Raw genomic sequence first — 15,673 nt, 5'->3', positions numbered from 1 at the left:
AATCAACCCCAAATCAACCCAAACACAATCCATGATCTTACATGTCCACACAACAAATAACAATTGATTTATTTTGGGTAATCCATTGATCCAAGAAGGCAAGCACATGGATGGAAAGCTGGAGGGGATATTTTAACATTATTTTGGGTCAAAAAGAAGAAGGAGACACCTCATAAATAAGGAAGAAAAACGTGCACCAAAGTAGTTGTAAAGCTGTCTTGATTTGATTTTTCAGAACACCTTTCGGTGTTTTGCCTATAACTTTTGACTCAGGTTTCCAAATGCGCTGTTCTTTAATGATCTGGAAAGGTGACAGAATTTCCTATAAATATGTCTCTAATAGACTTCTCGAAACAAATCTTCTAAGAGGGTCGAATTGCTGTCCAAAGTTAGAGTCAGATTTGTGTCCGAATTTTTTCTGAAATTGTATTGTGTTCTTCTTTATAGATTTCGGTTCTTTAGTTTGTAAAACTTATTATTTCAGTTGGATTCATGTTCTTTAATGTTTATTGAAGTGTTCTTATATATAATCATGGTTGGCTAAACTCTTTCTTGGATCCAAATCAAGGATAATGGTGATTGAGGTGAGTTCTTTAGGATATGAATGAATCTTAATGTTTATCTTCTTATTTTCTTCATGAATGATTTATTATTGTAAAGAAATTTTAGAAATCATTTAGGTAATGTTATAATCTTGAATTTTTATGCACAAACTTTAGTTTTGGTATAGAGATTGCTTGATTCAATATCTTACTTAATATGAAAGTACTTGTTCATTCTTAAGCAATAATCAATCTTCATCTTTCTAATCTTCATTGTAATATCTTCTGATCTAATATCACCATCGTTGATATTAGGTTGAGTTATCTTATATATGTTGAAGAAATCACCAATACATCACCATTAAAATTGATTTGGACCAAGACTTACCTTTTCTTGTCATTTAAAATCTATTTACATTTTTTTTTTATCTTTGAAAACAAATCCATCAATTATTTTCAACCAAGTTATTGTTAATTTAATTTCTCTCGAGTTTTTTTTTTTGTTACTTAGCTTAATTTCCAGATCTAGCTCTCTGTGGATATGACCTCGATCTTACCGAGTTAATTGCTACATCGCACACTCGTGCACTTGCGAGTTAAAACAAGTCGATCATAAAAAGCGGTCAAGCACATAGTATTGAGAATCTGACTAAAAAAGACCCTATTTGCCAATTTTTAAGAAAAATGGATGAGAATCCTATCCCCGACCCATAAAGGGCGTTTAAGCCGTTCTTGGACGTAAAACCAAGGGAAGATATGAGCCACAATCACAACTACCTGTACATACATATGCATTTTTTTAAAAATAAATAAATAAATAAAGAGTGTGTGTGAGAGAGAGAGAGAGAGACTCCAGCTAGCCTACATATAGGTGGTATGATTGCCTTTTTAGTTTCTCATCTATAAAATCCTCTCTTCCTTCCTTTCATTTCTACTCAACCCATACATTCAACAAATATAAAAGTGTGTAGAAATGACAAGTTCATTACGTCATCACATAAGAAATATTTGTGTTTTCGGTGGAACTAGTCCTGGGAAAGAAAAGGAGATTTTAGAATCAGCAAATCATCTTGGTCAAGTGTTAACTGAGAGAAAGATTCATTTAGTGTATGGAGAAGGCAGTCTAGGGTTAATACGAGGTGTGTCAATAGTTGTATTTTTAGGAAGTAGTCAAGTTTCGGGGGTCGTCCCCGAAGCTTTAGCACAAGGGGACATCATTGAAAAAATAATTGGAGAGGAACTACATGTCTCCACAATGTCGGCTCGAATGAATGCAATGTTTAACCATGCTGATGCCTTTGTTGCTTTACCAGGTAGTCTAGGCAATTTGTAAAGTATTTTTCTATTTTAATGCTTTGATTACTAGAGACTAATAATAAGCTAGTTGGGGGGGTGATTAGTACTTAAAAGTGCATTTTTATTAAGGTTTTGTATCATTATTTTGCACTTGAAGTATCAATAACTCCTTAACCAAAGCATATTTTATAATAACGTATCTAATAATATAAGATACTTTTAATTTATGGTAAATGTTCATTTTAAATACAGGCCTATCACATAAATGAAAGGATTGATTGATGAATTTAAGAACTGAAATTGAAAGGACAAAGAGCTGGCCAAACTTAGAAAAGAGATGTTGGTGCAATCCAAACCAGAACACTGTTCAGTAATTAGGTTATATCTGGAGTTGTAGATCTCATATTTAAGTCTACTTTATATGGATGGAAAGGTAAGACATAGGCCTACAATTTTCATATGGAGCCCAAGATCTAAAACTGTCATTTTCAAGTCTAAATTGGAGCAACAACAAAGAGATCCAAATCTGTCTTCCAGCCCGAGCACTATTCAGTGTTTGGCCCATATCTAGAGTTATAGAAGTCCAAATGATCTGAATGTTTTACACAAGAAAACTGAGATAATTTCCTACAACTTTCATGTTTTTAGGTGGCTCTAATTTTGATGTTATCAATGACGTTTTAGGCAGACAAGAGAAGATAATGATTGTCATCAAGTCAAGAGTTGGTCACCCACTCAAATCATTACTCATCAAATCAATAGTTTCTAATTTTGGCCTATAAAAGGAGGTATTTGCCATGCATTTAGGCATTTTGGTCTCCAGATCAAGATCATGCTCTTGCTTTCTCTCTTTGTATTTTTTGTAATGTTTATGCTTTGCTTTCATTAATATTAAATTTATGCCTTTCATTTCCTTTCATTTACGTAGTTAACTTTTATCTTATTTATGTTCTTAGTTTGTTTATTTTTCTTTCTTTCTTTCATTATGTTTAGCTAAGTTTATTATGTCAAAGTGAAAAGGATACACTAATAGTGTAAGAATAAGTATAGTGTAAACTTAATATGGACTTTAATGTTTGATACTAACATGTTTTATATTTGTTATCTTGTTCACTCTTTAATACTTTGCTTGTTAAATGACTAATCTTGATTTATGTTGTATAACACTTGGTACAACAAATGCTTGACACTTTCATAGCCCTTACTGTATAGTATAACCGACACCTAAGCTATGAAAGGAACTTGATTTGTTGTTAACATAAGTTATAATCATGAATACTTGACGAGATTTACAAGTATTAGCATTAATCGAATAGGATGACTAATATAATCATGTTAACAATCTATAATCAGATTGGAATCTTCTTTGTGTGTGGTTTCCAATTGAGTAATAAGAGTTTATACTATACTTGTTTGACATACCATTAGTGGAACCTCTAACCTTGACATTTGTTATTATCATTGTTTAATCCTTACATTAATATTTTATCTCAAAGTTCTCATCATCTTCTTCTTCTTCTTCTTCTTTTTCTTTATTATTACTACTACTACTACTACTAGTATTATTATTACTATTATTGTTGTTGTTGTTGTATTATTGTTATTTATAATTTGTACAATTAACCTTCCTGTGGTTCAACCCCCAGTCTTGTCGGGTTATTTATTACTTCAACACTCCTGCACTTGGGAGAAAACATCAATCTTTTAGTCATGTCAGGAACCGAGTAAAACTCAACCTCATATATCTAGTGGAGGTATGTACAACCTTATAGAAGATTATAACCTTCAAACTAAGTTTGCATCTTTAGCTAGAAAAGTTGAGGTACTAGAATTAAAATAGAGTGGTTAATTAAAATCCGTTGAAAACATTGCGTGTCAAATATGTGAAACAAATGAACACTCAACCAATAACTGTTCAACCTTGTCTTCTTGAAGGAATGGTTAATCATGTTGTTTAGTCTTACTATTACACATAGTAATTTAATGAGATTAATAAATAATGTATTATGTGTATTCATTGGTAACTTTGTTATTGATTACTTTGATGATATTCATAGTAAGAATTTAGGTTAGCAGATTAAGCATTTATGATTTTTGTTTAATATGTTACAAAAGATATCATTATGTGCTAATCTATTAAATTAAAAAACTGATTTACCATTTAAAATAGTTTATAGTTTAATTCTACTAGATTTGACTTATTTAGTTGTTGATGAAAGGGTTAGACTTAATAGCAATAAAAAAAAACAAAGTTGTTGAAAGCATTGTTTAAGAAGGCATGACAACATATTAAGAAAAAGAATGATAAGTATGCATTCTAAGCAAATAAAAGACAAATTTTTTTTAATCGGAAAATTAAGTTTGGGTGTATACACATAACTAGAGATTTTCTAGATGACATAGAAAATCAAGGTTGATGCTTAGAGGAGATGGTTCATTCAGATTCCTAAAAAGATTCGATGCCTACAAAGTGGATCTACAAAATAAATATAATGTTAATGCTATATTTAAAGTTTTTTTTTTCTTTATTTAATGTAAATAATGATTCGAGGTTGAGTTTTTTTTTATGAGAGAAGGGATGATATAATCCTAGATAGAACATCAAAAAATCTATTAAGAGTATCCATTAAATCTATTCTAAAACATAAAACAAAGTGGATTTAAGAGGAGTTCAACAAGCTAACTAAAAATGTTTGAGTTAAAATATTAAAATTTGTTTAATAGTGATTCTTTGACAATTATTTCTTTTGGTTATATTTTTTACTATCAATTGCAGTAAAGAATAAAAAATAATCTTAGACTATTTTTTTTATTTAATTTTATTAATTTAAAGCTTATTTTAATTATTTAAAGTATTATTTAAATTGGATACATGTTTGACTCATTAGTTTTAGGATTTATATATAAATACTTTCATGCAAGAAATTTTATTTAATTGATGAATTTTTTTCACAAATTACCACATATTGTATGCTTGTATCTTTGCATAGTTAATGAAAGCTTTTTAAAAAATTAATCAATTTTATTATGATTTATACTTTTTTATTCATGATTTGTTATAAACATAGAATAGGGATAATCATTATTTATAACTTTAATTTTTTTAAAATAATATTTTTATTAGATCAAATTATAAACTTTTTACTCCAACATAAAATTAACAATCTAAAAGACAATTACATATCTATTTGTCATCGTGATGGTAGGGCAGCAGCTGTACCTACCTGTGTAGGAAATGAAAACAGGGGTCTAGTTCTTCCTCCTCGGATCACAATAATTTTTTATATTCACAACAAAAACGACACTGTCATTATCAATCAGCAATAAAAAAGTTGAAGATGCAAACGTGAAATATTTTTAACTTGATCTGACATAGATTGTTCGAACTTGCAAAAACAGGAGCAGACAAGCACGGACAAAGTAGAAATGCGAAAAACACCCGTCAACTGAAGCCAGAAGGGAATGCGACGGGCATACAGTGCCCATTATTGATGATGTATAATGCGATATATAGCAGCGCAAATAATTTGATTGGCCGTCAGCAAGACCGAGCCAACGTAACAAGCACTCTGCAAGTCTGTTATGATAACGTTCACTCATGTTTCCCTAGTAAGAAGCTTTTGTCATCGCTCTCATGCATAACATTATTTGGGATCCAGGAAGTCAAGTAAAAAAAGTTGATAGGGGTGGGACAACATGCAATCCGTCCTAACTTCCACGAGCCTGCCCAACCAGCATGTACCATAAGAGATTTGCATAGTCGAAAAGATTATTGAGACTAGCACCAAAATATCCGATTATCATATGCAATCCCCTCTCTTTCAACCAAGAACCAGCAGTGTGCTTTAAGCTCCAGAATTGAAAATCCGCAGAATAGGCTAATTGAATTTTGTTGCAAAGCAACATCTAAGCTGAGGTAGGAGTTAAATAGCAACCTCAAGATTCAATAATATGAAATCACCCAGTGAAAACATTCACAAATTACTCAGCTCTTGCTTCTCTAGAGAGAGAAGTTACATGCAAGCTTGCCTCCAAAACAGAAGCTGGTTAATGATTTACAACAAGAGAAAAAGGAAAGAGCAATACGTGCATGAAATTCAAGGAAAACAGGAGAAACATGCCGAATATAAGAAAAGATGAGGAGTGCTGATTTTTATACCTGTTGATCTATCATATAACAATTTGCACATGCTACCTGTTATCTGTTTCTTCCATCCAACAAGAGAAGAAATTCTGATTAGGAACTTAATGGATTAAAGAAAGCGACAAGTTTGTGAGTAAAATAGCAAAGAAAAATACGCATGAGGATGGTCATAGATAGAATTGTACATACAAGGCATATAAGATTTTATAGTTTGAATCCTAGTAAACATCACGCTTTATCCTTCTAATAGTTGTGTGTGTGTGTGTGTGTGTGTGTGTGTGTGTGTGTGTATTAAAACCCCGGTTATATATTAACACTAGTTCAAATGTTAAAAATTCTCCTCTTTTTTTTTTTTTTTTTTGAATAGGACTTGATAGCACTCGCTATTGTGACTCCTGATTTCCTTAAGCTTTCTTTAATGGCTTGCAAAGTAAACAGCTACTGTTTAATCAAATGTTATATGATTGTTTATTTTTAATTTAAACAATGCTGGAAGCAGCTACAAGCTTCATGGTCAAATTCATTTCTCGTGCTCCAGTCTTCATCTACCTTTTAGCAAAGCCTGTTTTAGAACATGAAAATATAGCACATTCCAGGCATTGGCGATGATACCACTAGACAAAGCATGAAATGCTTGCTTTGAAGCTGTTTGTCGTGCTTCTAGCACTTTGCCATCACTAAAGAACTTCAAAATAGCTTCTTCAAGCTCTAATTTTCCAGTTACCTGCATGAACAAAAACAATTTACAGGGCTATCATTTTTCATAAAGCAATCACTTTCATCTTCTTTTCGTGGTACGAGGATACAGTGTAGAAACCCTCTATATGATCTCACAAAATTATTATTTATTTATTAATTAATTTATGTGGGTGTTGCCGTGTTGTCCTTTAATGTACACGACTAGTAATTTTTCACACATGAAAATGGTTACAATTGTAATGACATATCAACGGAAGATATAGTTCAATGCCGAACTGGCTTGGTTGAACTTGTAAAGACAAGATGAAAATCAATGAAAGTTCCTTACTAAAAGTGAGATGTTTAGTGGAGGCATAGTTATCCACACCTATCTTCTGTTGTCTCATAAAAGATCCTCTGAACCTAATTATTATTCATCACATGCCATATTGCAGAGGCATTTCCTATCTTTTCAAAATGTAGAGCAGAAACAGTCTCTCTCTCTCCAATCAATGTGTGATTTAAGGGGTTACGGCAAAAAAATAAAATAAGGATTCTTCAAACCTGCAGAACTGATAATGGATTTAATCGTTGCATTTCCCGTAACATATGTGAGAAATGCCCAACATGATAACCTGAAAATAGCCAAACAGGAAAGCTTCTCAACAATGGTATTTTACATGCATCGATTGTAACAGACAAGGCCTGACAAAAAATATCCACCTGTCAAAACAGCACAGCCAGCTGCTGCAGCTTCTGATACGTTATGGCCAGCTAATCCCGGGAAGAAGGAACCTCCTATGACAGCTATTGGAGTTAGCCTATACAAGTGTCTCAACTCACCTACAAAAGATAATTGCATACGTAAATCTTCCCAAGAAAGAAAATAGAGGTGGGAAATTTTGATACAGGGTCTGCCAAGCAAAAATATATTGGACATGTCCAACTCACTGTTTGCCAAGCCTGTAATATATAATTTTTCAAAAGCATAACAATCAGTTACCAAACAATGTTTTTACCAATTTTAATTTCATCTCATGGCACAACATGACACTGTACATCACAACAACCAAAGCACAACAAAGTAATACCAAACAAGGCCTTAAACCAATCAGTTTCCTCATTTGATCCCTAACCAGTAGCACCCTAACTTCTCAAAGATGTCTTGATTTAAGAAAATTCCCATCATTGCCTAGCCACACTTAACAATTTTATATAAAGTAAGAGCAGTGCAACAACATGAACCATATGTCTGACTTGTCTGGTAGTTGCCTAGTGAGCCTTTTCATACACTGACATGCATATGGTAATTAAACAGCACCTAAAAGCTTTCACTTTATCTAGATTCCTGTTAATCTGAACTAAAAATGTTATTCCATCTCTATTTATATACATCCAGAGTCATATATAGCTTATCTTGCCATTTCTTCCTTTTGTTTTCAGTCTCTATATAAATGAACTTATGTACAAACAAAAACACTGCAACCTGTCATTCGTAAATGCCTGGATAGAAAAAGGACTTAATTTGTTCTTTTAAGAAAATGAAAATCTTATCTATATCATACCACTAACTATATCTCAAATTAGGAATTTTAAGGCTAAACTGTATAAACAGCCACTGAATTATGTGCCTTTTTGATTGACACCTAAATTTTGTTTTCTGATTTCACGTTTAACCAATATAATGTTTTGATTGACAAACCCCTTCTGCTAGATTCCGCCTATTTTAGTCATAAAATGATATTTTTATTTTTTATTTTTTTTATGATTCAATAACATTACAGAAGGGAAAATGGGCAACTTGTATCTATTTAATGAAAAAATGGATGAAATCTATCAAAAGGAGTCTCAATAGAACACCCTACACGCACACATATATATATATATATATAGTGATGTCAAAAAAGCATAGTTTTTAAACCCGGCCCGGTTCAAGGCCCGGGTTCCGGGTTTTGACCGGGTCACCGGGTTTTGATCGGGTCGGCCGGGTCAATTTCTATTTTAAAAAAAATTCAAAACAACGTCGTTTTAGTAAAAAAAAAAACAAAAGTCAACGGGTTGCAACCGGGTTTTGCCGGGTCGTCCGGGTTTCCGGGTCAATCCGCCGGGTCGGCCGGGTCACGGCTCACCTTATTTTTTCATCAACCCGGCCCGGTTCCAGCCCCGGGTCGGACGGGTCCCGGGTCAACCCGCCGGGCCGGGCCGGATTTTAAAACTATGCAAAAAAGGCCTCAAATCTTAGGGGCCATCCAGATTAGCCGACTCTGTGATAGACAAAGTTCATTGTTGAACACCTAGACACCTTAAGTTATAAGAAACCTTGAGTTATAAGAATGTGATTGATCATGCAAAAAGAAGGATTACTTAGCTAGTAATGGAATCAATAAGATGTCCCCATTTCTCAAATGTTCCATCCAAAAGTAAAAGCGAGATTCTAGAAATAGTAAAGCAAAAAAGTCAAAATAATTGCAGACCTAATGTGTCCACCACATATATGTTTCTTCCTGGTACGATCCTTTGATGTTGAGACCTCAAAGCAACATGCTGCCCTTCTTTCTGCAATTTCTGCATTCCTCAAAACCAGCAAAAGAGCTATTTTATTGCCAACGAATTTGATTAAGGAAATAAGAGTTTATAGAACAGTCATGACAATCAACAAAGCAACCTATTTGATTTTGTCTGCTAAAAAATTCTCAATGATTCATGAGTTCATTAACTATTGATATATTGCTACTCATGTGAAAATTTTTAAACTAAAATATCTGTGTGGTGGATTATTATCTAAAATCAAATATTGACTACCATGGTGCCTGTTCTAATATGAAACTATTATTAAAAATCGTGCCTGTTTCTCACTTATTAATAAAAAAAATCCATTCTGATCACGACACAACATAATTTATCAGTGTGCAGAATTTGTCAACATGCACCAGTCCTATGGTAATAGGATATATAAGTTATAGTTAACTATTTCCCCCACTTAAGAGATGGTTATCTTTAAAATTTTGTGCAAGGCATAAATGTCTAATCTGCCTTGTGGCTTATAACATTTAAGATTATTGACTCCAATGTTACACATTAATGTATATCCACAGTTGTGACTGAAAAAAAACTACCAAGAGAGTTATGAAAGGAGCACAGCCCTCTCAACATGCCCATGTGTGTGCACAAACATGTTTCAGTGAACTGAAAAAATTGCATCATAAATCAAAATCATACTTGTGCTATGTCTTTTCCATGTTGTGGATAACGAGGTACAATAATAGTGACCAGATCAGGATACACTTGCTTGAGCACTTTGTGAACTCCTAGCATAACTGCAAATTTCAACAAATTAAGCGCACAAAATAAATAAATAAAACCCTCAAAACATAGGCATCCTTGATCACAACAAACTATAAGAAGCATACTATCTCTGGTACTTGCATAATTCAACCATAAAGCAAGAGACAATTAAGTTGTACAAAACTTTCAAAAAATAACAGTCATCAGTGTCATAAAAAGGAGGCAAGGTACACATTAGATTGTGACAAACAAATGACCCTGGAAATGGAAAGTGAATTACGAAATGCAACAGTAGTGGAATAATAGGCAATAACCTTCTTCTTCTCCCCTATGAATGGAAGAAGCCATCCAAACTTTCCTATGCCCAAGCTGTACCTTCAGATCATCTATGCTTCTGAACTCTTCCTTAGAAGCATCATATTCTACCACTGTGAAGAAGCAATGATAACTTTAGAGTAGGATAACCGCACTTTTGTCTTCACAATTTCCCGAACAAATAATAAAGAAACAGAAAAAAAGGAACTTAGATGGTAATGATTTGATTTCAAAATCTATCATCAGAAACCATGTATCTATCCCTTAATGTGCACTACATGTATAAGTGGAATGTGGAGAAATGATTATGATGACAAAAGGCTTTATTTTTTGCCCACCTGACAACAATATACAAAACATTTTACCTCCTATGACTCCTAATAATAATCATAATAATAACAACGTCCCTTAAGTGTACTAGATGGTAATGATTTGATTTCAAAATCTATCATCATAAACCATGTATCTATCCTTTAATGTGTACTACATGTATAAGTGGGAATGTGGAGAAATGATTATGATGACAAAAGAAGGCTTTATTTTTAGCCCACCTGACAACAATATACAAAATATTTTACCTATTATGACTCCTAATAATAATCATAATAATAAGAACATCCCTTGATGCAAATTCTGGTATAGATAATTCAGATATTCTTTATAATAACATAAGTTACCACTTCTCACAGTAGGTCAATAAACTAGCTAGAAAAATCCTTTGATTCTAGGCACGTTTCTGGAAAGACAAGAAGGCTTCATATTTCAGAAATCAAGCACAAGGTTCAGATCCTTCAAACAGAAGGCAACACAGATTTTGCACTAATCTATTCCAGATTTGCATCAGGTGATTTCTTTTCTTTTCTTTTCTTTTCTTTTCTTTTCTTTTTTTGGCATGTAAAAAGTGTGTTTATGTTTTACATTGAATTTGTGTCTATACTAATCATGGTTATCAAGAGTACTTTTTATATTTAATTGTCTACTTTCTCCAAGATTCAAACCTCTTCTGGAGTTTATTTTGATTAAGATCCCTGAAATCCATAGTCTTCTTTGAGGACTCAAATAACTTTATGGCAGACGAGGATATTTTGATTCTATGCTTCGTCACAGAGGGATACATGAATCAAATTCAAATTATCAGACTAGATAAATCTGAGCCAGGTTTCCCACAGTACTTGTCTGGTTGTTACATTAAAGTATTGAAGCAAAAATAATTTAAAATATGTATACAATCATTTTAACAGTGTTAAGTATCTTTTGAATTTCAGTTATGGCAGCCAATATGCCTAATTGCCTGTGCATACCAATTCTAACTTCAGTTAAAGGGAGGGCCAAGATGGGAGGGAAGATAAGAAAGCAATCATAGTGTGCCCTTTTTCTTGACAGAGGTCCGAGGCCTGGGTATTGAACAACAAAAAGGAATAAAAGACTGTTATAGTATAAACGGAAGGGCAAGTTTCAGGGTGGAGATGCTATTATGTCCTTCTTGGTATTAAGCTCCATACACTAGAATTTTCTCATGTTATATTATCTACGTCCTACTTGAGTATTTTCTCTATGTTCTGGAAACTACTTAGTAGATATGGCTTCTAAGATCCATCATATAAATCATGGGAAGCAGGTTAGGATTCATTATCCTTTTTTCATAGTGTATTTTCTTTATGTTCTAAAATACACTGTCAATTATGGGAATAGGTTTTAAGAACTTTCTTCTTTCTGAGAAGATCCACTGGATTAATAACACAGGTGATCATGCGAGTTACACATGACAGAATAACTGTTACTAGTAAATGCTCAATGTATAGGAAACTTTGACAGTTACTTATCCACCAAGGACAGCCGTCAATGTGATGGACTCCTTTTTTAGTCAACCTGTTCAAAAATGAAAGAACTTCATACTCAGAGTTTATCTGCATACCATATTTCAAGTCACCAGCAAAGTTGATGATAAAAGGTGGGGCCTGCAAAAGCTGGAAATGGATTGCCTGCATAGAACTCTGAGGCAAACAAAGAAGACAAGTGAGAACAGAATGAAAGACAGAAATGGCATAGAACACGTGGGAAAACATACCAGTGGGATAATCAAGGAGAACTTGGAAAGCAATAACGAAATGAGTGGAAAAAGCACAGGAGACGACCATAATTTGAAGGATTTCATAGAAACTCGAGCATTTAATAAGGCCAGTAGAATCTGACATGCATGAGTATAAACCACATAAGAATTGGCATGCAGAGAAATGCGAAATATATAAAAAAACTAGTTGGCTGAAATAAGCAGTCACAGACCTAGGCAACGTGTGTATCTCATAACACTGTCAGGAAATCAAACTATCGTTGTTAATGAAGCATCATACAGGTTAAAAGGAAGGAATAACTTACACCCTTTCTCGAAGAAGCCATGATAAGATTTGGCCATAGTTCACTCTCTAGTAACATGATTGCATTTGGGTTCCAATAGTCCAGGAAAGAATCCATGGCAGCAGGGGTATCGATTGGAGAAAACTTGTTCAATTAGAAAGATTGAATGCATCAAGTGAATAAGAGAGCACCGTAATTTATTCAAATACCAATCGCAGCTTCTTAGACTGCTCAAATTTACCAAAAATATAAAAAAGCAACTAATGCGTGAAAACAGAAAACTGGAAAATCATTAGAGTTAGAATTCAGAGGATTGAAATCTCCGCCGAAGAAGTACCTGATGTAGGACACCGGTTGGAAGCTGATTAATTATAACTTCACTGCACAAGAAGGAAAAACATCTTTTATGTTTTGCATTCTGATTCTCTCACATTCAGTAGTAAATACAAAGTAGAAATCAATGTTGTTCTTTATTAAATCAACTGGTATGAAGGAATTTTAGTCCTAATAATAATAATAATAATTTCGTCTCTTCTGCTTACAAAGCAGACATGGTGGTTGTTGTCAACAAAATGTTCAAATCAGGCCTCCACTTAACGCATTCTTTAATCACCCGAATCGCAGCCATTCCTTCACCTGCAAATACAGAAGCAGTAACACTTAAGAGCTTTTCTTTTATTAATTTAAACAAAACGTGTCTTATTATTAACCTAAAGAAACAGCGTGGAACCAAAGGAGCGGGCCAGGCGGTCGAGTCAGGGAAGGCCGTCCCAAACGCTCAGGCAAACGGGTTGGGTGCTCGAGACCTCGGATCTTTCGCCAACGGAGGTGAAGTTGCAATAGCGGTGATACAACGTAGCTTAACGCCCTGTAAATCTTGTACACTGGCATACCTTTTCTTGCTACCACACCCATTCCTCTCCCCGCAAAATGACTTGCGCTTCGCCTGGACCTCGGCGGCAACAAGTTTCGAAACTGAACCCTAACACAAATAGCCCATCTTATGTTTAGGACAAAATGGTTCGTCACAGCCCAGAATTCACAGCCCATTACCTTATACTCTAAACCATGTGGGATTTTTCTATGCATTTTTTATTATTTATCCTTTTATATTTTTTCTATATATGTTCTATGTATTAACATTTACATATTTGGAATAAAAACAACAATCTCAAATCTATTAAAAATAATGTAATTAATATATATATATATATAATTTATCTATCAAAATTTTGACAAAATTTCTCTATATTAAAAGGTCTTAAGTTATCAACATTTAATCTGTTTATATTAAAAGGTTTCCTAACTTAATCATGACCCAATTATATTGGGTCTCAATCTCACAAACATCATTATACATATTAACCATAATATTTATGATATGCATTATATAACAAACATCATTATAGATAGATAAAATATGTAAATACGCATACATGAAATATGATTATATAAACTACATAGTTAAGTTCATCCAATCAAGTTTAAATATTAATTATATAGATTAAGTTATACAAATGTTTCCATATTTACAAAATATAAAGTCATCCATCCTAGACTACATAACAAAAAGTGAATACATATTATTTACTCATGTCGTGTATGTGATGGTTCTGAAACAACATGCATATTATTGAAATATAAATATCACAACAAGTATAGTAGCATAAATTTTCAATAATTTAAAAAAATAGATATGCATTCTTGTTTTATTCTTTTTCCCTATTCGTTTTCATTAGAACTCCTCATTCATCTACTGAAAATTGTTTCATCTCTCATTTCCAACTTCCATTAAAGATCTATTGAAATCAACTGCAATTGTCTCATCTATACATTACTATTACCTTTTTCACCGGTATCATCATCATCCCATTAGCATTAACATATGGAGATCCCCTTACCCGGAATCTTAACATACACTAAATGTATGCTAGTCAGAAATTATGATAATCCTCTTACTTGGGATCCTAACATACACTAAATGTATACTAGTAAAAAAATATGGTAATTTCCTTATCCGGGATCCTAACATACACTAAATGTTTGCTAGTCGAAACACATATTACACTTCTCTTATTTTCTTTGTTGGTGGAACTCCTATCACTTAGCAATGCACACAAAGGTAGTTCACCTTAAACACACACACACTCATAATATTATCCAAAATAACAACATCATTACACCAACTTTCATCCTTTCACATAATATCCAACTTTGCAAATTCACAACTCACATTATTAACATATTAAGTGCTTGGATTTAACTAAAAAGCTTAGGTGAGGATCACCTACCTGCAATAGAAGCTCTACTCGTGCTCTCCTGCTATTGCACCACAGCTGTGGTCCCTTATGAAATTCCAAGCTTATCTCATAAATTTTCCTCATTTAATGATATGTTTTATAATAATCATCATATCAACAGTTAATAGATCTTTCTTTCAATCATATATTTTTATATTTTATGTTTTTCTCATTACACCCATTAATATTATCATTCTTTGTCCCACCATAGTTATCATTCATTTCTTTATATTTCAACTATTATTGTCTAGACCTTGGATTGTTACTATCCTACCGTTACTGTATTGAACTATTATTGTTTAGACATTGGACTGTTATTGTCCAACTGTTACTATCTTGAACTGTTATTGTATTGAACTGTTACTGTCTTGAACTATTACTATCTAGACATTAGACTGTTATGGTCTACAGAGGTCGCATTCCGATCTCTTCTTAGATTTTTAACTATATTCGGAGTTCTAAGATTCCGTTTCAAGTGAGGTTAGTTGTGTTGGAAAGTAAAGAACGGGGCTATAAGTCTCTGAAAGAAGGAGAACCTAGTTCTTCCCCCGAGATAGTAAAAATTGCTCATCAACGAATCAAACTTACTGCCTACAAGGTATGTCATGTGACACGACTAAAAGATTGATGTCTTCTCCCAAGTGCAGGAGTGTCGAAGTAATAAATAACCTAGCAAGACCGAGGTCGAACCACAGGGAGGTTAATTGTACAAATTATAAACAACAATAATAGTAACAATTATAGTAGCAATAATAATA

The 15,673-nt window shown here is 33.2% G+C and overlaps 1 protein-coding gene across 6 annotated transcripts; it reads right to left on the bottom strand.

Annotated features, from left to right (window-relative positions):
* Positions 1–5,192: 5,192 nt before the first annotated feature.
* KDTA (KDO transferase A) lies at positions 5,193–13,676 on the bottom strand. 6 transcript variants are annotated; one of them, XM_011016404.1, is made up of 14 exons: positions 13,326–13,676; positions 13,158–13,251; positions 12,953–12,995; positions 12,637–12,759; positions 12,329–12,448; positions 12,176–12,254; positions 10,260–10,373; positions 9,880–9,977; positions 9,135–9,225; positions 7,384–7,503; positions 7,225–7,295; positions 6,532–6,706; positions 5,998–6,046; positions 5,193–5,561 (listed from the first exon to the last, which is right to left on the bottom strand). In XM_011016404.1, exons 1-13 carry the CDS (start codon positions 13,663–13,665, stop codon positions 6,030–6,032), a joined length of 1,485 nt encoding a protein of 494 aa, XP_011014706.1. In that variant the 5' UTR covers positions 13,666–13,676; the 3' UTR covers positions 5,193–5,561; positions 5,998–6,029. The 6 variants fall into 6 exon arrangements, with proteins under 6 accessions (XP_011014706.1, XP_011014709.1, XP_011014705.1 ...); XM_011016407.1 differs by having other exon boundaries at positions 5,998–6,040; XM_011016403.1 differs by having other exon boundaries at positions 5,266–5,881.
* Between the last annotated feature and the right edge of the window lie 1,997 nt (positions 13,677–15,673).

The sequence above is a fragment of the Populus euphratica genome, unplaced genomic scaffold (assembly GCF_000495115.2).
Source record: "Populus euphratica unplaced genomic scaffold, PopEup_1.0 scaffold1941.1, whole genome shotgun sequence".
Taxonomy (NCBI): domain Eukaryota; kingdom Viridiplantae; phylum Streptophyta; class Magnoliopsida; order Malpighiales; family Salicaceae; genus Populus; species Populus euphratica.
This window is presented reverse-complemented; position numbering and strand designations above follow the sequence as displayed.

Excerpts from the sequence above, each read along its gene's own strand:
- KDTA (XM_011016404.1), bottom strand. The coding sequence starts at position 13,665 with ATGGGCTGTGAATTCTGGGCTGTGACGAACCATTTTGTCCTAAACATA. Across the intron at positions 12,449-12,636 it reads TGGCTTCTTCGAGAAAGGGT|ATTCTACTGGCCTTATTAAA; the intron begins GTAAGTTATTCC and ends CATGCATGTCAG. Across the intron at positions 10,374-12,175 it reads TGCTGGTGACTTGAAATATG|TGGTAGAATATGATGCTTCT; the intron begins GTATGCAGATAA and ends GCTTCTTCACAG.